The sequence below is a fragment of the Cottoperca gobio genome, chromosome 16 (genome assembly GCF_900634415.1).
Source record: "Cottoperca gobio chromosome 16, fCotGob3.1, whole genome shotgun sequence".
Taxonomy (NCBI): Eukaryota; Metazoa; Chordata; class Actinopteri; order Perciformes; family Bovichtidae; genus Cottoperca; species Cottoperca gobio.
The window spans coordinates 8714433-8736728 of record NC_041370.1 but is presented as its reverse complement, the minus strand read 5'-3'; the positions used below and the strand labels follow the sequence as shown (position 1 = coordinate 8736728).

Sequence of the window (22296 nt, the reverse complement as noted above, 5' to 3'; positions counted from 1 at the left end):
CAAGGTTTATCTGAGAGTAAGACGAACAAAAGAGCACTGTGGGAGAGAGTAATAAGAGGCTTACTGTTGGCTCAGTGACAGTGGAGGGCAGTGAATTTACTGCCATGTGAGTAGAAAAAGAGAAGAGAGGTGGTGCAGGGAGTTCTTACTGTACTTTAACCTGATAACAATCCATTGTTATACATTGTTCCAGAGCAAGTTATCTACATCTACAAGCACTGCAGGCGGTTTTCTACTAGATGAAGGTTCAAATGCGTATGCTCGGATTTCTTTTGGAAAATAAATCAGCATACATTTTCCTAACATTTCATTTCATAACTGGAATAAAATGTGTGGTGCATGCAGTAAACACTTTCCAACATTTGCGACAAGATGGTTGCATGAGATGAGTCTGAGCTTTCAGAGAGTGACGTATTAAAGCCATGGATGTATGTGTACTTCATAGAACATGATGAACAACTTGTTGGTGCTAATTGAATTTTAGCTTTACATAACCAGATAATTATACAAGATCCGTACTAAGTGACCTCTGACTAAAAATTGCTCAACTAAATTTGTGCATGAGAAACTTTTCTAAATCAGGTCCTGGAGATCGTACCACTGGTTTATAAATTATAACCTCACCATTGTATAATTTAAGGATTTACTAAGAGATTTAGACATCTTTAAATAGAAACGCGTTTTTTAATGTAAATATTAGTTGTAACTAAACATCTACACCCCACAACTGTTACATATACTGAAACAGCCACTAAAGTTTGTGTTAGCTTGCTAATCCGTAAACTCTGATAAGTTATTTTTACATTTTACAAAGAAAACAATATATTTTAAATTACAAAACATGACGCCAACAATGTTAGACTAAATGACGTCAGAAAAAGGTTTCTCCAATGAATGTAAATAAAAACAGAAGTCATAAAGTCACCTACATTTGCAAATGATTAGCAGTTCATTTAAAAATATCATTTAGGCTTTAAAAGTGTTTTTACAGGTGATTGTGTTTGATTGGGTGTAACTTTAGATAACGCATTTACACGTTTAAGTTTACTAGCTAAAACATTCCTCAACTTTTGAGCAGCTACAGTAGGCTACTAGTTACTTAAAACTCATTAACAACTTCACACACAAACTTAGTGATGGATTCACAAAGAGCTGGTGCAACGCGGTCGTGGTTTAGAAAGGTCCGGTTACTGAGTGCACCATATGTGTTTGGAGAGCCTGCCTTTAATTTATTTTGATTTATGGCTCTCAGGGCCAGGGGACTAACCCAGTCCACCCCCTTTCCCTCCCCATCCCCCAAAGGTTTTACACCATGTGGGAGTCTGGTTCTCATAGAAAACCAGCAACCTGATTGTTCCCCTCCACAGCCAGCCTCTGATACAGCAGCAGGGGGCATTCGATAAGATTTCTGATGGACTCAAATGTTGACTTTTGTTGGTTCTTTTCAAAGATAATGACCTACACTAGGTCACAAGTTCTGATACCCTGTAGCTGACAAGACAAAGTGTCAGCCTCTGCAGCTTCAGAGGTGAGACAGGTACCCCCAGGCAGACTGCGATGCAGATAAGAGGCATGCCTGCACACAGACAGCCGTGAAACCCAGACTCTGTAAAAAACCCAATCAATCCTCTCTTATCTGTAACTTCTGCTCCGCTGTGAGGCAGATGGTCCACAAGCCCACTACCCTTCAAAATATCTGAGTGTAACCAGGAAAGAAAACTTTATAAGGCTACAGGCTCCTGTGGTGAAGGGCCAGCTCAGATTGCCATGGAAATGGAGGCAGATTGGGAAGATCTGACCGGCAAGTCAGGGGTGTAAATCAATGAGGAACATCAATATAAATAACCCCGCCCCACACTCATTCCTGTTCATTATTCAGCTTCGCCTTTCTTTGCAGTTAATGAACTCCTAGTTGAGACTCACATTGTGGCTGTTTAAATACCTCCATCAGTGTTATTGCCAAAGTCAGGGGAGCCATGCTGTTTATACCAAGAGGTCAGCAGAGTCTAGATTCATTACAGGAGGAGAGGAAAAACAACACACCAGTTGAGAGACATTAACGCCACTCATTTTGAGGTGGACTAAAATGGTGTTGTTTAGGTTTTTACTGCAGATTTTCTTTTACACAATGTACAAGTATAGGGGAATCTACAACACGACACAATTGTAATCCAATTCCTACTTGATCTAAACTGCATGAATGCTACCAACTCAACACACTAATATTTCCCCACATGTGCATATAGAAACAAAACTAAGTTTGACCTACTTTTAACAAGGTTTAGGTTGAATATTTAGTTTGACGCAAAGTTTTACAGCTAAGATATTTTTTTAATTGAAATGGTACTACCAGATTTAATAAATCACAAGTTTGAAGTAGTTATTAATTCCTTACACATAAACTAAACAACACAATCCTGGAGCATCAATATGTGAAATATGAAATGTCCTATGCTCGTACCTTTCTTTTTTTTTAACGGGAGCAGCTGTTGTCTGTCCACAAACCACATCTCCAGCATCTTCCTCTCGATTTGTGGTTGTTGGATGCGCCAAAGCCAAATCTTAATGTTCCTCGTTTGTCACGCTTTGTTTCTGTCCAACTGGTGTGCAACTTTATTTCTATAAGAAATCGATCCATTTTACGTCTGTAGAAAGACGTGCTAACTAGCATGAAATGGTGAAACGACCGGAACCAAACTAACGCGAGTTTGGTCGTAGTATCCTCCAATTCAATGCTCCAATTTAGCGATATAAATTATTTTTTAGCAAATGTTCATATTCATGACTTAACATATTTTTAAATTACCTTAAGTTTTATATTATTTCTATACTAGCCCACCATGTACCCGTCCAAGAGCACATTCGCCATTGTAGTTCTGATAGACCTCCACAACTGGCAACTCCGCAGTGAGTCAGTGTAGTGCCGAGCAAGTTTAAATATCTTGTTTCTAATCTATATTAGCATCTTTTATCAATTAGTATTACATATTACGTTGTATTATTTGTAGGCTAATAGAGCAGACACTTTCAGTGTTTTAATGGGTTGTATGTAATAGCCCTGCTTGTTTTTAGTGTTTTTATGAAATATCTGCATAAATCATACCTCTCACCCCTTTATTGAGCCCACTGCCACGCGAGCCATCAATTAAAGCTTGGCGAGCCAGCGCAATGAGTAACACTTGTCTAGACAAAACAACTGTCCTGCGTCTTTATTGACAAAAAGGCTTCTGACAAGTGTATCAACTTGAAACAGACGCATTTAGGAGGCAAAACAAGTGACATTTTCACTTGCACTGCAGATTATTTAAAATTGTGGTTAAATGCAGAGCCGTCTCCCCTTTCAATGCAGCGTTGATGCTCCCACGTTTGAACTATAAATCCGATAATTTGCAGTTGTTATCAGAGATCAACCACAAATTATTTTTATCCTTCTCCTTCTTTCTTTTCACCCTTCCCTTCTTTTCTCCTTTGATCCTTATTTACTAAACATTTGAGTATTTCTGATAATAGTTGTTGCTACGTTTAAGAGGATTCTGGTTGCAAACGTGTCTTTCCTGCAAACTGTGTAATTGTATTCCTTTTTGTTGAGTTTTTAATGTCAAGCTCAGCAAACCACGCAACATAACTTGCTGGTTGCACAAAGCACTGAATCTAGGATCCTAAATCTTTAAACTACTTTGGGGCCTCTCATCTGTTGAATGATGAAACTCCACTGAGCCCACTGCTCGCCATGAATTTCCCCATCAGTCATAGCGAACATAAAGCTTTGGAGACCGCAGCCTAAACCCACCGTAATCCCTCATGCCCAAACAAGACCAAAGACAGATTTCACAGGCTTGTGCCTCACAATACCCAGTCTGGAGGGGACACGGCTCTTTATGGACACGATTTGTGTCTGGACATGGTAGCGCTGTGGATGTAGAGTGGGTGTAACTGTGTGGCCGAAAGGTTCAAGGTCAAAATGGTAGAGAGAATGAAAAAGTAATTTGCCCATCATTTCGTGAACGCACCCATGCACATAAAGATTTTTCCCCGTTTTCATTCCAGCTGCCGACAGTCATGCTCTCTCAGACGGAGAGTGAGAGGTGAAAGAGCAATCATCACCTCGACAAAGAGGCTTTCACTCAGGCAGAGCCGAGGAATGTCACTGCATGAACGCTGTCACCCATCCATGGTGAAAAACACTGTTGCAGGACACAAGTGACGCCTAATAGTTTTGTTTTAATAAAACAACATTTAGCTGTGAAGTTTGTCAAAGTAACTGCTAATTTATGGTTTTACTTGAAGGCCAAAGGGTACAGTTTATCTGATGTTGGTGCATCGTGGCTACAATGTGTACTATTCACAGTACAATAGGGTTTGTCTAATGACGCCCCTCTACAAATGTCTTTGACACAAATTGCGTTTTGTTTTGTATTAAAGTGCCAGTATAACGATATAAAATGTATAGTTTTAGTGCTGACTTTTGCTACTTAAATCCCAAACCGTGTGAAAGGAAACATAAAATGATTGAGCAACATTGTGGCCCATACAAACTAACAATCTTCATGGATAGCTTAAGTAAAAGAAAAGATGTAATTTGACAGCTGATGAAGGTCCATGACCAAACTATTGTATTTTAAAAAAAAACTCAGAGCTGAAGGTGTATGCAATGTTTTGTTTTGCATGATTTACTGTCTGCCAGGTGTGCATTGGTTGGAAAGTAAAATGTGATGCTTCCAGAACAGCTGCCATTTTTTTCAAGTTTCAAAACCTGAAGTAAGACCCAAGGAAAGCGAGGGGGGGGGGGGGGGGGCATTCATCCCATCAGATGAATAGGCAAGAAAGATGTGGGGGAAAGAGTTTCCGATGCTGCAAAAGCACCACTGACAGTGATGGAAGAAGTAGACTACACAGATCCTTCACTCAAGTTAAAGTAGAAACACCATCTAAAAATACTCCTGGAGTATTATCAGCGAAATGTACTTAAAGTATCTAAAGTACAAGATGTGCAGAATGTCTCCTGCTAATGTATGAGTAACTCAAAATGATACTAAAGTACAGTACTTAGTAAATGTAAATGTTCTTAGTTATATAATTCCACTACAGCGTACTGGAGTCTTCAATATAATCCTGCAAAAACATATTTAGCAAAACAGATTAACTAGTATTAGTATTTTTACCTCTGTTCTTTGTTTTTCAGGCCAGAATATGAATCATCAACACTCACAGTAACATGTTTTACAGGAATCACAGCACTACTAACTGATGGAGGATCAGTATTCAGGTGAGTAAAAACACGTCTGTCTGTTTTTTTCTGCGTTCGTGTTGCCACAGCTCACTCTTTGTCTCCATGGATCCTGAGGATTAATGAAACCAGCTTCTCTTCTCTGCACCAAAGAAAACAGGAGTGCACTTCTCTAGCTCCTCAAACAGCGTCTCCCTCCTCCCCCTCCACCCTCTCTCCCCTTGCAGGTGGCCCCGTTCGCTACTTTGAGCGAGGCTTCAGGGCTACAGGAGGAATTCACATGTAAATAGGCCACTCGCTCTCAATAGACTGGGGGAAGAAAAAATGAATCCCGTCATGATAACCTTGCATAATAAGCAGGCTGGGAGTATGCATATATTGCGTGTCCCCTTTTTAAGTACACAATGGGCTAAATCTTCAAACTCAGCAGAACAAGATAACCCTCTGGAGGTGGATTTATGGCAAAGTGAAGTTGTGCAGTTTGACACAAACATTACTGTGTCATGGCCATGCAGAAAGAGAGCTTTATCGTATGCATTTTAAATATACCTAGCAACAGCATTATATTAAAAACATGCCTATTTTCATATGCAAAGGTGTTAAACAGCGTCGCCCAGGGCTTAAGGTTGAGGAAAGTGTTTACACATTGTCTCGCACATCCAAACACGAAAATCATTTAAAAGTCACTTTCAATCTCACAGAGAGCCAAAGTCCAAAGTTGAGGTTTTATTGCTCAACGTAATTTCTCATCGTGATTCATTCTTAAAAGAAAACCAATGAAAAGACTAATGATTTGTTTAGCCTCTAAACTAAACTTTGACACGACTGTGGCTAAGACTCATGGGATATGTTGTTGTTGAATGCAATCACAAATGAATCACCATTTAATCTTTGTTTAAAAAAAAAGATTCTTAAACAAATGAAGTAAATACAATTGTTTAGACATTATTGATGCCGTGTTTATGAGAATATATATCACAAAACATGATATTTTGATACTCAAGTGTATCGATATTTTCTTACATCCCCTATCATTAGGGTTCTTTGATAAAAGGTCAAAGGTACTGTACACGCCTTTGCCCTTAAAAACTACAAGACAGAAGACAACTACAACTCCCAAAAAGCAGTTCAGAGATGTTTGATTCAAAACATCCAAACAACTTAAACTCCGCGACTGGAAGCTTAAGGTTACGGATTGGGACAACTAGGGTGTGGTGTCCTCAATTGCAACAACATACATTGTAACTGGCTTCCATGGCAATAGTGGCCGAGGCTCATGGGTAATGTAGTATTTACAGCTATCTGCCAATATCATTTCTTACAATTTAAGTTAAAATAATGAATACAGATGAAGATAAACCTATAGCATATGTAGTATTATCCATGAGACTCCTTAAAGACTTGTGTTCCGATGTTGAGCGTTTGAAGGGTGTGACTATCTTGACGAACACCGAGGATATCATTAAAAAAAGAAAAAAAAACTTTGACATGGGAATTTACAGTGCGGAGAAATCCTTGTGAAAGCAGCGGCTCCTCCCAGCTCTCTTATGTTGTAGAAGAATGTTGGCTTTACACGTGTCTTCACTAAACACACACGGTAGAACATATTGTACAGTACTCATCAGCTGTATGACGCCCAACCTGTAAAAATAACTGCCAAAGTCGATCATGCCTTAGGCGTATCTCCAGTACGGCATACTATAATAGCAGTAATGGGAGGGAATTATTGCATTATTGCATGGATGAGCAACTCCAAACAAGATGTGCTCATGAAGACACTTCAGTGTCCCTATCACTTCATGTTGTTTGGAGCGCTTCGGTGCCAAGCACACCATCCAAGGTTACTGGGTTAATGCATTGGCCTTGGACAAGAGATTTATCCCCCCTAATCCACCTTTCACTGAAGACTTTACAAGAACAAGGATAAAGGCCGAGATAAAGGATGGGACTGAAGAAAAGCGAAAAGTGATTATATGATCCAGTAATGTGATTTTGGTAGTTTTTAAGAGATATTAAACTGAGTCTGCAAAAGACAGATGACAAGCTTTTTGTTTTACCGAGCCAATAACCAACAGTAATCCCCTGGTGAGTGTTTCAGCAGATCAAAAAGAACTGGCCTGGAATAAATACAAGGCAAAGCAGGACAGGATGTATTAATTGATTTAAACACACACTGAAAGCTGGCGTTGCTTTCAGAGAAGAGGAAGTAGAATCAGGAAAATTGTGAACATGCCTTTGACCTTTGACTTTCCTTCCTTTAAAAACAAGTTGGGAAGATGCACCTGGGCTTCCCAACACAAAATCATGATTCATCAACTTTTGACAGAAATGGGGCATTCTGGGATCAACAGTCGAGTGTCATTCCTCCTTACTGTCTTGCCATAATTCATGTCCCCCTCTGACTATCTGATAAAGGCAGTAAAAGCCATGAAAAATATTTTAATAATCAGAAAGTATTCCATTGACTATGCTGTTGTAGCCCTATAAAGTCCTACAAATGTGTGAAGATTAGTGCTAAGGACATGTATTTTCTATTTTCAAACGCAACAGACCCCCTGAGATGCACCAAACCTCCACATCAAGGTCACAATCATCACATATAACTGGAACAGATATTTATATGGTGTGGATGTTTGGCGATTCCCTCTGTGAGCAGTGCAAATCTGCATCACAGAGTTATTTTAGAAAGCCAGCTGCTGCACGGGCCTGCTGGGCTTTACAGTCATTAATTGTTTCAAAGGAATGGGAGAGCAAATGGTGTTAATACACGGGGCTGCATATCCACCCAGTTCAGTCCAAAAATACTCAGTAATGCCACTGGCTTCAGTCTCCTGCCCCAGCCTGTTGTACTGGCTCTGGCCTACAGACTGCCCTGACAACATTTTCTTCATCTGTGCGGCACCAGTGCATCTCTTAACCCTTAACACTGCAGCACCCAATAGACCAGCTTTTTACTGTGGAGACCTTTGGATTGGAGTTAGGCTTCATTGATGTCCACCAGCTTGTTTTTTTGTTTTTTTTATGTAATATTGCGCAATCGGATTGATAGCAATGTTACCTATGTCTGTATATAAGTAGCTCATTGCACAAAATGCAAATACTGTAATTCAGCATTTGTATTTAGTGACTAATTAAATCTATGTCAAAGTTTCCATTACAGACAATAAAGAGCTCCACACCTGCAATAAATCATTTCAATGGACCTTCAGGATTTGGGTGTGTTCCTGTGTAAACACAGTCATTGTACAAGTTGCTTGAAATGAAACCGAAGATATTTTCAAAGTGATAATTTCAGGTTAGGTTGACTGAGCATGTATTTAGTTTTTCCAGGAAACCACTTGCATCACATTCACATGTGACAGCACAACTCCTAATGTCAGCTAAAGGGCACAAATGTTTTCACACACGGCTTGTTTCGTCTCTCTCTCTCTACGGATTCAAACAAGCTTCTCAAAGCTGAACACGGCTTTCACCCAAATTAATTGAAGGTTACAATCCTGCACATCTTTAAGTACCTGCTTTTTAAGCTCTTGAATAACAAAGTGGACATAATAACACCCTCCATACTGTCAACATTGCTCTAAATATGTTTTATTAAGCAAAACATAATGCATAACCTGTCTAATGACAATGTGGCCAATGTGGACCAACTACAGTAGCATCTGTTGTATTTTGCCCAAACATTGCTGTAAAATCAAACACTATATGTTCTATTTAAAAACTGTAAACTTCATACGAAGTAGGAATCTAAAGTGCTTTTAAAAAATGATATAAGACAGCAAGCAAGTCGATAATAATGCACGATAATACTTTTCTTTGACAAAGAAAGTCCAGTGTAAAGATTAACAAGATATAATAACATAGAGCACAGTAAAATACAACGGATGTATATTTCATTGCCCCTCTGGTGTAACAATTTTCAATCATTTACTAAATAACCCTTCAACTAGTCACAGCCCAAAAATGTTTTGGTAATATTGTTTGGAACAGCCGTTCATGAAACATACAGCATCCTTAACATCCATCACCCTTCCAGACCCCAAACCCTCAGTGCTCTTTAATCCATATACACTCTTTATAACATTTCCACACATGTCTGAAACTTTCTCATCTTCATACTGTATTCCTTTAAGTGTCACTTTCTGAACAACTCATCAATCATCACAAGAACAAGACTGGGAATCCTAAATCTCCATTTTGCACTGATAAAACTCAGCATTTTGAATCTTGGCCTGCAGCGGATGCCTGTATCCACCCAGGAGAATATCCTTTGTTTCCTTCACATATAACAGACAAGTCTTTTTCATGACAAGTTTATCTCTTTTTCTTCTGCTGTCGCAGCACCTTTCTTCTTTTAAGGATCATGTCATGGAGTCTATCCAAGCCCTCCCTGAGTCCATCGCCTATGATAGCGCAGGTTGACTGCAGGTGCCAGGGAGTTGCAGGGCCCAGTTCTTTCAGCGCCAGTAATTTCTCAATTTCCGCAAGTCCCAAAGAGTGTCTCAAGTCCTGTTTATTGGCTACCACCAGCAGGGGCACCCCCTGGTTTTCAGAAGTCTTGGCGATTTTATGGAGCTCCGTCTTGGCCTCCTCCATGCGCTCCACATCCACAGAGTCCACCACGAATATGATGCCATCCGTGCATCGCGTGTACGACTTCCACAGGGGGCGTAGCTTCTCCTGGCCACCTACATCCCAGAAATGGAACGTCACAGTCCTGTGGCCGCCCAGAGACACTTTCACCTTCTCCGCATTGAAACCTTTGGTGGGCACAGTGTTCACAAACTCATTGAACTGCAGTCTGTAGAGGACGGTGGTCTTCCCTGCAGAGTCCAGGCCGAGGATGGCGATGTGAAACGACTGGAAGAACGAGACGTTTGAGACGAAGCTAGGTTGTTCTGACAATCCATTCCCCATCTTTCCTCATGAGGAAGGATTGGTGGTATGGGAGATTTGATCCAATTCCGGTCCAGCAATAATCCTCAGATCTGCTGATATTCCAAAATGAATGCAGCAATTACCTAAAAAGCAAACTGCAAATGTTATTGTGGGCGAAACAGGCTTACAGAAGCAGTAGCACTTAAAGAAAGACTATGTAACTTTGACTGAACAGCCACTGTGGTGACAAATTGCAATTACAGGATAATGGCACATCAAATGTCCCATCTGTTGCTTTAAATACTTTCATTGGGTAAACAGTAGCACAAGTAATAAGAGTGATAACGTCAACAAACTGAGTAATGTAAGTTACACAATAACATCGGTCCAAAGTTTGCTAACATAAGCTTCTGGTCATACCAGACCAAGTAAGGCTGTAGCAGTAAAAGTGTATTGATTTGAGCCAAGGTGCATTTTATTGCCTCCAACCTTTAAATTCTTACAGGAAGAATGTGTTATGTTCTCCTTCAAAATGGACATAGTCCTGCTTTAAAGCTACACTCATATATATCTTTATATATCATTAACAATAGCTCAACTCCATAGGAATAATGTGAAAGGTGTCTCGATCACATTATCAGCTAAGTGAGCATTAAATCTGCATGCAAAAAAAGATAATATCTTAGTACTTTAGTCTGAATATGTTGATATTGTAAATGTGGTAACATTTTAGGGTTGTTGCTGGTGCTATCAGACAGTTTTCACATGCAAAAGTTTGTTGTTATTTTTAGAAAAGTGGATGATGACCAAAATAAATGGGCGTAATCATTTTACATGTCAGTCCACACTCCACAGTAGTGCATCACTTCAACAACATAATTTATGACCAGGAAAAGACTTTTGAGCAGCGCACTATACAGTCTCAAATCACAATGGCATATACTGTATTGTACCCAGCTGTAACAGAGCATATCCAATGTACAAAGACAGAAACTTAATTTCACACAATGAGGAGGTAACAGTCACCTTAAGTCCAAAATAATGTCTTTATAGCCACCATATTGTTTTAAGTTTAATGAATTAATCTCACATGGTATCACTGTGACATTCCTACTGGGGCCTGTTTGCTAGTTTTGCAATATGTTACTGTCATTTTAGTATACCATTACATCCCTCATTGTATTTAAACATAGAGTTTAGCTTCCAATGACTCCAATTTTCCCTGGATAAGATATAAGAGTAACATTTACAGAGGACTGACAAGTATTTACAAGGCAGGTGAGCAAATTAATTGGTATGTCTAGTGCAAAATACCTCGCAGTCTGAGCCATCTGTAGAAAAAACATTAAACCTAATCCTCCCTAAACAAAAACGCGGTCCTTTCAATCGTCTAAACAGTCTGAAATTAACTCACAGTGTAATTCCACGTCGTATTTCGGCAACGACGACAGAAAATCCTTCTTGAAGCGGAGACACCCTCCCTGTCTGTCCTTAGTGTCCCACTGTGGATCGACCGCTGATGACACTGCTGTCAGTTTGGATCAACGCCCACGCGAACACTGCGGGTGCATGCGATTGGTGCGTGTACTCCGTTCTCTGCCAGCTGATTGGCTAACACGGCTGTCAATAACGCGTCTTGCCCTGGAACCAGGATCACCTGTTGCTCAGTTTGTTCGTCACACCATTTGTACTTATAAAATCAATAATGTATAGTCATTGACCCATAATCGTTATTGTAAGTAAGCCGATGTATTTGAAATTAGCTTTATAAAAAAAAAAACGACAAAGGTACATTTAATTTAAAAGTCGATATGCACGTTTTAAACTGTCCAGAAAATGCACTTTTTGCACAAAACTTTGTGTTGACGTTCATAAGATCGTATCACCAAGTTGCAGAGACGGAGGTTTTGACAAAAAATGTCGTTCAAGAGCTCAAAACACACTTCTAAATGACAGCTAGTTTACAATATTAGGGCTTCATCATCATTCACGGTATTTTGTAGCCCATATTGAGCCATACACGGACATTCAGATAGCATAGAAACACACGGTATGCTAGTGGATAAGCTAGCTTAGTAGCCTCACCAGACTGTAACCGTTAAAAGTACAATTTAAACGTACCGTAGATTCAGCTCGGCGAGCCAGCGTGTTTTCCCTTTTCTGTCCGTTTTTGTGCGTAGAGGGAGAGAGTGTGTCGTGATTGTGTGTGAGTGTGTGTGTGTGTGTGTGTGTCTGCAGAAACAAGCGCCGCCCCATTCATCCGCGTGTTTTTGTTTAAAATGATTGGTCAGAAAGGGAGGAAAAGCACCACGCTCACTACTACGGCCCATCATGCACGAAGGATAACAAACTAACTGGTCTTCCAGTGGCTTACATAACCTTTCTCTGTTTTATGGTCACAATTATTTTGTTTATTTTCACACAGACACAGGGAATATAACATGGGAGAAATACTCCGATCTATGTAGAAATACTTTGTTACAAGTAAAAGTATTGCATTTAAAATTGTACTTAAGACATATCATTATGTTATGCAGTATGGCCCCAGAATAATGTCTATTATTGAATTGGAATTATTGCATTACTATTTAAATTACTTTAATGTATGAGTTGATATGGGCTACAGTCTACCAGCCACACCAAATTTGGACATAAGGAGCAGCCCCATGATATGAATAATCAAAGGCTATAGGATAATACTTATTTAGTCAATTAATAGATGTATTACCATGCTTAAGCTATTTGTTCAGTATTATTTTATTATTATTATTATTATTATTATTATTATTAAAACAAGTCAACAAATAAAACATACAAAACAGCACAAAATACAAACAATGATACAACAACATTTTAATAAATGTTAATGATAATCATCAGATAATTATCTATCCACTCATTCATTCTTTAGTTTCTATGCTATGTATATGCAGTATGTCATGTAGCTAATACAACTGGTTACTTATGGCTTATTGTAAATCATATTGACCCTCTTAACATTTCTGGAAATCTCTGCTATAATGAAAAGTAACAAATAAGAGTTAAAACCTTTCAGTATTTTGTTTTAAGTTTTATTCACTTATTTGTTTGTTTACCATTATTATAGCTTCCTTTATAGATAATTTATTATAGAGACTTGGATTAAATTAATTGTATCCCATATACATGTTTTCATAATGTTACTTTATGTGTTTTTCTCCTTTTTTAGATTTTACCCAACTGCCATGAGACTTTTGCACACAACAACACAAGTAAGTAGTATCTTTATTAGCCATGCATGAGATGGAAGATTTCATTACCTTGTTCAGCATTGGAAAGGATAACGGGGGATTTAAAATGAGAAAAACACATGGCAGCGTGTGGGTCATGTGGTTTAATGCAGTGACTGATATTCGTTTCATTTTATATTTAGTCTGCGTGTTATGCACAGAGTCACAGATGACTCATTGAATACATATGTGCAGCTATTTCAGATATGCTTCGAACATGTGCAGGCTTCACATGTTTATAATTCTTGGGGTACAGAATGAGCAGCTGTCTGTGGACCAGTGGGCTTCATACTGTGGTGTGATGACCTTCATAACCCCACAGTCACTGCATGTCTACTGTCATACGCTTAAAGCTACAAGAATCCTGAATATGTCACTTCTATTTGGTCTTTTTCAGTTTATCTTTGTTAGAACTTAACATTAACTTACTGTTACATCTACCGTAGAGGTGATGCTCTTATGTTTTACATTTAAACTGTATTGAAACTAATTAAACCTTGTAGTGACCTGGAAGATAGTAAAAACACAAAAAAACACAACATGCTTTGGGAAATGGTTTAAGTAATGTGTGCTTTATTATAACATAGATCTGAATTGTAGTGAATGGACTAAAACATGCATGATAATTGACATTTTATATTTGTCTTATTTGTTTCCTAAAGCACAGTTTTTTTGCTGTGTTCACAAACATCTAAACGTTTGTTTAAATGTTATAATTATGTACCATTTTAAGAAAGCCAAATTAGCTCATGTTTTTAGTCATGATCTATTTTCCCATGATCTCGAGAGTTTCTCCTCCACGCGGTCCAAGAATGCGCTGTACGCTCCTCTTCTTCGTCTGTGTCTCTGTGAAACAAACATTTGATGTCAGTATTACAACAGGTGTAACTAAAAACGTAATTAAAAAAGTAATTAGTTACATGTAGATCTTTGTTTTCTGAGTACACAAACGTATGCATGTGTAATATTTTGACTCTCCTTTATACTGCATTGCATTATACTGTGATGACATGTAATCAGTGGTGGAAGAAGTATTCAAATAAGTTACTCCAGTAGAGCAATACCACACTACACAATGTATTTACATTTTATATTTTTTAATGTAAGCAGCTGTTATAGTTTGTCAAGGTGGAGCTCATTTGAACTACTTTATGTATTGGTGGGTAGTTTTAGTATTTTATTAACACATCATATGTTTTGTATGTACAATCTTAATTTGTAAGTAACTTCAGCTGCCAGAGAAATGCAGCGGAGTAAAACTGCAATATCTCCCTCTGAAATGTAGTATCCTAATCACAGTAAAGGACTTTAAAGGATGTACTTTAAGATATTATTCCTACATCACACAATCTGCATGATGATTGCATGACTGTATGAGCCATGCCCCTGTTTGTGATCTACACAAGTTAACATAGAAGTCATTCTTTATTTAGATATGATGCAAACAACACCACTGACAGTAAAGGACGCTGATTTTGGAGGCCAGAGCAGCTGAGGGAGTATGAGCCCCGCATCCCATCTGGGCTCTGCAGGTTTAAACATGTCCATCCTTGTCTTTGTGTCCCTTGAACTTAAATCTGACTCTGATCCGTGTCTGGGGGAAATGGTCCGAACTGGGGGGAAAACAAAAATCGTTCTTTCAGTCATTTGTGGCTAAAAATACATTTTAACATTTAAGGAAACAGGCATTTGATTTAACAGTTTTCAGTACATATGTTAACACAACATGCATTTGTTTTAACACACGGTAGTGGCACAAATGGAAACCTTTTAGAATACCACATTCTAAGACAAAGTTTGAGCCAAAATTAACTCAGGAAATGTCAAAAGATGACATGACATTACATTACAGGTCATATTCCACTTACTAATGTCCAAGTGCTTTAACTTTAACTTCAGGTTACCAGCATCTCTCTCGTAGGTTGTAACGATGTCTGGAAGTTCCTCATTGAGCTGAAAAAGTGATAAAAATCAAAAAAGTATTTTACTTTTGTGTTTATCGCCACCTTGTGGTCAAATCAAACATTACCAACTACAGCGCTGTATGCTGTACTTCAAGGTAAAATGAGTATGAGCCTGCTAACCTTTCTAGAATTCATCCTGTGTGTTTATCACCATTTTGTGTTGAACATATACACGACAAACATACTGAATAAGGTATAAAGCATTGGTGTTTGCAGACACTTACTGGTCTGAAGTTATGTGGTGTGGGGTTCTTGTAAGACCCGGAAAGATACTTCCCAGTCTTAACAAACATCAGCTCGGATTCCAGAGAATCTGGAGGCCTGTATGATGTGATGAACTTTGGAGACTCTTCCCTCCGGCAACTCTCATGTAAAACACGTGGTAGAAATGTTCCAGTTCTCCTCTTCGTTTCACTTGATTTAGTTAAAGCTAGATTCAAATGAGTCTTTCTTTCGTCCTTCTGAGGAACTGACAGAGAGCTGTAGAGTTTAAGAGAGAAATCTGGTGGCTTGATGCTCCAGACGTCGCTGTGCCTCTCAGTCCCGGGGACGGAGAACCGTTTGCTTCTTGCAGAACAGAGATGCTGACTTGCAGAGAATTGGATTTTTTCTTCAAAGCAGACTGAGGACAAGGGATGCAATAAACTGCAGGGGGGGGGCATTTAGATTGTTTATTTGGCAAATAAGTGTCTTACCTCGAATTTCCCAGGAAATATCTCCTGAACGGTCTAAGTTTAAATCCGCAGCACAGAGTTTGAGTTTGTACTGTTGTTCGTATGTCAGGAACACAGTGACAGTAACAGACACAAGGGTTGATTACAGACACACACAATAAAACACATAAAAAGTGTTGCTTGGTAACGATTGCTTTTGGCCTCCTTAAGAAAAAGAATTAAGTTTAGTGGGCTGAGCTCAGGAGGACATTTAAACAAAAACAGGAACTTAGCAACAGTACAAACAAAGTGCCCTCTGAATAGAAGAAGTCGTGGCATCTTGTGTATTTATAATCTTTCTTGCTGTCTTGAAGAAAGAAATCTTTACATTTAGTTTCACATATACAAATCTGGCAGTTTGGAGCAGTAAGACTTTATGGTGTGAACTTTACACAATGACATTAGGGGGAGCATGTCGAGGCGAGGCAATGTATAGCACCTCTCCACAACAAGGCAATTCAAAGTGCTTTACATTACGTAAGCCATACAAGTCTCTGAGAAAAGATCCAAAAGAAACACAGGACACTATAAAAAAAGTGTCAAATGAAATAGGAGTTAAAAACTAATACTAAATATAATTATAATTATCATTTATATAACACTTTACAAAAACATCCAGAGCAAAACAATCAAAGATATGGTGAAAGACAAATAAAATACAAATAAAAATGGAAATCAATTGTAAATCAATTACAAATATGAACGTAAAAACAATCAAATGAATTAAACCAACAGACAAAGGAGTAAATAAATAAGTCAAAACCAAAATAAACAAATATAAAAGCATCAGAATTAAAAACATCTTTATACAAGTGTGTTTTGAGGAGTGATTTCAGTGGAGCAACATCTAAAAGTAGCACTAAACGGGAATATCTGAAGTAAAGTACAAGGTGCCGTAAGAGAAACAGTATGAGGTTGTAATGTCCGGATAATTCCACTAGATGGCAGCATACCATGCAGGTGGTGGCAGTCAGGGGAAGCTCATACATTGATGGTATGATGTGCTACTTTAATTTATTTCAAGAGAAGCAGACTTCACTCCCGTTAGTCATTTCGTCTTCTACGCTGTAGTTGTAAAGTTCAGACTGAGGCAGAGGAAGTAAAACACAAGAAAGAAAGTAGGATTCAGTCCATGGTGAGAGGGGAACAGTTCTAAGTACTGTTTGAGATAAACTCCCTAACTCAGTGAACTTTACCAACACTCTGTCTCCAGTAGTGAGCCAGGACATGCAGAGATGATGCTTCTTCCAGATACTCGTCTTTAATCTCTACATTTCTCCTGGCTAAACCTCCAAGACAGGACGGGGAAGTAGACTGTTTGAGGAGCCTCATAAGTGGCCAAATATCTATATACAGTATAACAGTACAGTACAGCACACAGTACAACATTAAAGCAACCTTTCTATGTTGGATTTTAAATATGTTAGACATGAATCTTCTCTAAATGTCTCTGGATGCTGTTTATGACTCTTCGTTAGGATTTATAACTGGTGATCCCGTCCGTATACATCATTGTGACCTTTATCAAAACACTTTTTCAGCATCTTTAGATCAGTTTTTCAGCCCGCAAATGTATGTTGTATGTCTCAGTGCTCTCATCAGCATAATTTCCAGTTGTTTATCCAATTGATCAATGAATACTGCCTTTAAATAAAGCTAACAGAAAAATAGATGAGCATGCATATAAAGTACAGTAAAGAAACCAGCATTAGCACCAATGTAACATGAAGTACTGAGTCTGAGCTGCGTATATTTCTCTAATTCCTTTTGACTAAAGGCAAGACTTAACTAAACTAATTGTTACATAAGTTATGGCAACGTGTGACAATTAAGGAATCATTGTAGAACTTGGTCTCTCTTAGTCACCGTATTGGGCAAAATGAATAGATAATAAAAGAAAACCTCAGTGTGATTTACAAGAGCCAGACAGTGAGCAGAGGAGCTCCCCTTATGTAAACACTGATCTGTACGCAGCAGAGCTTTTTCCAGACAGTTGTTGCAGCAGTCACTTTGTTTGTACCGACTGAGACAGCTGACACAAGGGGGAAAAGGCAACAGGAAACCCGAGCTGAGACCAAACAGCGCCTGTGAAGGAGCTGACCTCGCCGCCCCCGTTAAACCAGGAGCTGCCACCTTTAGAGGCTCCTCTCTACCTCTGGCCCCTTAGCTCTGTGTCTGAAAGAAAAAACTCCTACCATTGTATCCAGTGACATGTGCAGCCACTGAGCAGTCAGTGGCCCTCGGCTGTAACAATTACAGGAGCCTTTTGTCAGACGTGACAGCCCGAGTGGCCTCAAAGGCGTTTCCATCATGTCACTCTGACAACTTGACGGAGCCTAATTGCATTGTTGTTTGAGAAAGAAAAGCACCATGATAAGTCATGCTGTGACGCACAGAAGCTTGTAAATGATGGCTTAGTTACTGCTGAAGAAATTAGAAACAAGCTGAAACAGATTATCCGAGACTGTGCTGAGGAAATAAAGAGCTTCCTCCTTCCCGCTGTCTGACTGTGTGTCAGGACCTCCATCTGTTTTTGCTGTTTGTTGAGCACTGTGACCGAAGCTGGAGCCATCCCTGTCCATCCCATCGGATCAGAAGCTCTTTCCTTCCTTTCATTCTTTGCTTTCATTTCGGCTCAGACAGAGCAGAAGGTATACTGTAAATCAATGAAATGTGATAAAACAGGAAATGTCATGAATGTGAATAAATCACACGCTCTTACATTTGTTATTTTGATTTGTCCTTTTATGATGAAATACCTTTCTTTCTTTCTTTTTCTTTTACAATGCAACTTCGTCTACCTCAGCTCCCATCACCATAACGATAGCTTATTTCAAGGACAGGAAAATTGTCCTAAAACTGAAAAAAGATCCTGGTAAACATTATGCAAAAGTCATCACACAGTACATCTGGTTTTAGTTTAAAATTAAAATGTCATCCAATTTGTTGAAAACACAACCTTTTCACAGAATTTAAAGGCACTGAAAACATATTTTCTCAATCAGCTTATTATGAGCAATAAGGTCCTGCATGAACACACTGCCAAAGTCAGTATAAAATATAAAGAGATGTCTGTGTTTTGTGTTTTTGTCCTTACTACTCTCACTAGTTAGAAGTGGATAGGCTTGAAAAAGGTGTTCTATATTTCCATGTACCTTTTGGCATCATTAAACGAAATGCAATAACAGATGTTTGTTTGCTTGTATTGACAGTAAACAGTCGTGTTTGACTCTGATAGGACTTTTGGGATTTAGTTACTGGATCAGGGATTGTAGATACATTGTCTGTGTTGGAGAATGTGATCAGAGGCTGCATGTCGGAGGTAAAAGCAGGAATAGCTTGTGTCATGACTCAGCTGTTCTGAGGTCACATGTGTCCTCTACAGTAACTAAACACAACGCAGCTCCTTCTGCAGCGTGGACAGAACCCACACTCAGCACTTCTCACGTTTTATTTGCACTCCACAAGTGGAAAGTACATTTATATGCACTAAAATACTGCACAATTCGAAGGTACTGTTACTTTGCTTGCGTATTTCCATTTGGATAGAGTGGAGATTCAAGGTTTTTACCAATACAACAAGAAATGCTCTATTCTTCTTCACAATGATTACTTTTACTTCTGATATTTAGGTTTACATTACTAATATTTGTTTACTTTTTACAGCTGACGGTGTTGCCACTTTTACTTAAGTCTGACATTTATGTAATTGTCTGCGGAAAGTTGATCCCATATTAGAATGATATGACATCGCACCACCTGAATGATTTTCATGAGCCTTTACTGTCACCTCAGCGCTTCTGTCACCACAGTTGTTGCCAAAACATCATGCACGTGTTAGTCAAGACACAAGCTGAGGAATGATTACATGTTGCTGTCCAAATCTTCTCCACAGGGGCTCAACACAGGCAGTAGGGAAGCCCTAAAGAGCTTAGGACCTAACAAAAAAAAGAAGCACTTTCACCTTTAACTGAACACGAGTCGCCTCAGTGGACTGTACATCAGAGCACTGATTTAGACCTGTGCTGAATTATTCATTTCAACTAATGTTTTTTTTCTTTCATGCAGGTGATGGAGCGAGAAACAACAGCGGGGAAGACAAAAAAGGTAAAACTGGGAAAGTGTGTTTGCGTTTAGGCTTTTATAACGAGGTTTTGGACCGGTGTTTAAGGCTGATTTAACTCTGCTGAAATCATTTTCCTGTGCTTTTCTGCTCCTTATGCACTTGAAGTCTTTAAAGTTGTACAATCGGTTTTCCTGTCAGTGGTGGAGGTTAAGGTAATTACATACAGTTGCCATTTCCTGCATCATTTAGCTGATATCACATTTCCCAGGGGACACTGCAGTGCTACCATTTCTTATTATAATGAGGGAAAATTGCACAAAATGAGTTATCCCCATTTATTTACCACTTTCTTTGCTCCCCGGATGTTCCTTGAAAGCTACAAAGTCTTACATGTCATGTACCGCTTATATGGTCACTTGACATAGATGTTTTCCATCCGGGAGGCCGATTGAGATTTAATTGCTGGTTGTGTAAGAGGAGGTATGAGCAGCAGAGAAGAAAGTGGGTTGTTTTTTTTTACCTGATGGTTATTCCAGGCTCTGAGCAGGTTGATGTTCTGGGAGATTTATGAGGGAGGGTTTATATCCCTCCTCGCGTGGGAGTCCAACAGACGAGCGTCTCACCAAGACAGTGAGGCACCTCCATGTTGCACTGGGAGAAGACGGTCTACATTGCTTCTCTGTGGACCTGCAGAAATGATTGTCCAAAGGTTTATTCATCGTTAATCACAGAATATTGTCTCACTGACTTTATTGAAACTTCACAGTTTACTTAAACGGTCTACTTTATTTAAAAAACAATCCTCCTGCTGATACTGGTCAACCAAAGAATTACACTGCAGCAAAGGTCTCTACTTCTACATCATGTATTAATATGTTAATACATTATGAATATCTTTGCATTCTCTGCTTCTTCTGCCCTAACATCCCTGAATGTACCGATCACTGTAACAAAAATAATGTTCAGTTCTTTACAATACAAATTAAACGGTGTTTCTTTTATATTCTTCTAAAGAGATCTGTTCCAAGTATTTGACGGAACAATCAGCTCCAGCTCCTCAGCTCCCGCCAGTGAAACTCTATATCTGAGTAGCACGGCTGAAGTTAGAGCGTGAGAATGGAAACGAGCAGTTTGGAAAGGACCTTACTGTGGTAGTTTGCTTATCCAAAATCCCACTCGTTGGCTGAAGCTGTTTCCCTGAAAAATGTAGCATGTGGGCCATCTGTTTTAGTGGTTTGGAGTGTTGACTTATAAAATATAACTGGCCTGCCAGTAGTGAACTTCCATGATTAGGCCATAAGTCTGCCTTTCCCCCCCCCCCCCCCCCCCTTTAGAAATGGAGAAAACATTGCAACGTGCAGATAGTTTTACAGGCTTTAGTCGATTCAGATAATTAATTTTAATTTGCTCTGAATAACAGAGCGCCCAGAGTAATTTGATTAATGAAATTGTGTGTAATGTTTGAATAGTAAAGTTGATACAGAAAACAGAAACCTACAGAATGTGTAACATGTGTAACAGAGGATTTGCTTTGTTGTTGTTGTTGTTGTTGTTGTTGTTGTTTAGTAGCCTACTGTCTACAGCTGAAACACAGAGCTGGATATTAACTGAAGATTAATCAGCAGTTCATTTGATAATCAAATCTTTTGAGTGATTAGATGCAAAGCAAATTGCAAAGCATTCCCCTGCTCTTGGTTTTGTGTTATGGTAAACCGATTATCTTTGGGTTTTGGACTTTTGGTGGAACAAAACAAGCAATTTGAAGATGCTTTGGGAAATTATAAGGGGTGTTTTTCACTCATGCTTTGTGACATTTTGTAGATCAAACAATTCATCGATTAATCGTGAAAAGGATTGGCAGATTTATCATAATCGTTAGTTGATGCCCTGTTTAATGCGTATGGCTTTTGTGTTAAATAGTTTGTCTTACTGTAACATAACCACAGCATACAGAATCACTAATGTCCATTATATTTATATTTATATTTTCACTACAACTACATATATACATATACTCTATATAAGTGTCAAAAGTAGCAAATGTATGTAAGAGCATTTTAATGTTGTCGTTATAGCTCCACGCTGAGCTATCTTTACATACTATGTATACTGGGTTAGTAGTATAGTACAACATCATATCATATCAGCATATTATATGTTTTTATATGTAAAAATAACT

At 38.8% G+C, this 22296-nt stretch overlaps 2 protein-coding genes across 3 annotated transcripts; both read right to left on the bottom strand.

Annotated features, from left to right (window-relative positions):
• Window positions 1-8798: 8798 nt before the first annotated feature.
• Window positions 8799-12379, bottom strand: arl4aa (ADP-ribosylation factor-like 4aa). 2 transcript variants are annotated; one of them, XM_029452406.1, is made up of 2 exons: window positions 12227-12379; window positions 8799-10248 (listed from the first exon to the last, which is right to left on the bottom strand). In XM_029452406.1, the coding sequence occupies exon 2, from the start codon at window positions 10142-10144 to the stop codon at window positions 9542-9544; it is 603 nt and encodes a 200-aa protein (XP_029308266.1). In that variant the 5' UTR covers window positions 10145-10248; window positions 12227-12379; the 3' UTR covers window positions 8799-9541. The 2 variants fall into 2 exon arrangements, with proteins under 2 accessions (XP_029308266.1, XP_029308264.1); XM_029452404.1 differs by lacking the exon at window positions 12227-12379 and adding an exon at window positions 11520-11725.
• A 1572-nt stretch (window positions 12380-13951) lies between these two features.
• On the bottom strand, window positions 13952-16078 carry c16h7orf78 (chromosome 16 C7orf78 homolog). The gene is made up of 4 exons (XM_029452270.1): window positions 15563-16078; window positions 15243-15327; window positions 14833-14987; window positions 13952-14220 (listed from the first exon to the last, which is right to left on the bottom strand). The coding sequence occupies exons 1-4, from the start codon at window positions 15998-16000 to the stop codon at window positions 14134-14136; spliced, it is 765 nt and encodes a 254-aa protein (XP_029308130.1). The 5' UTR covers window positions 16001-16078; the 3' UTR covers window positions 13952-14133.
• Between the last annotated feature and the right edge of the window lie 6218 nt (window positions 16079-22296).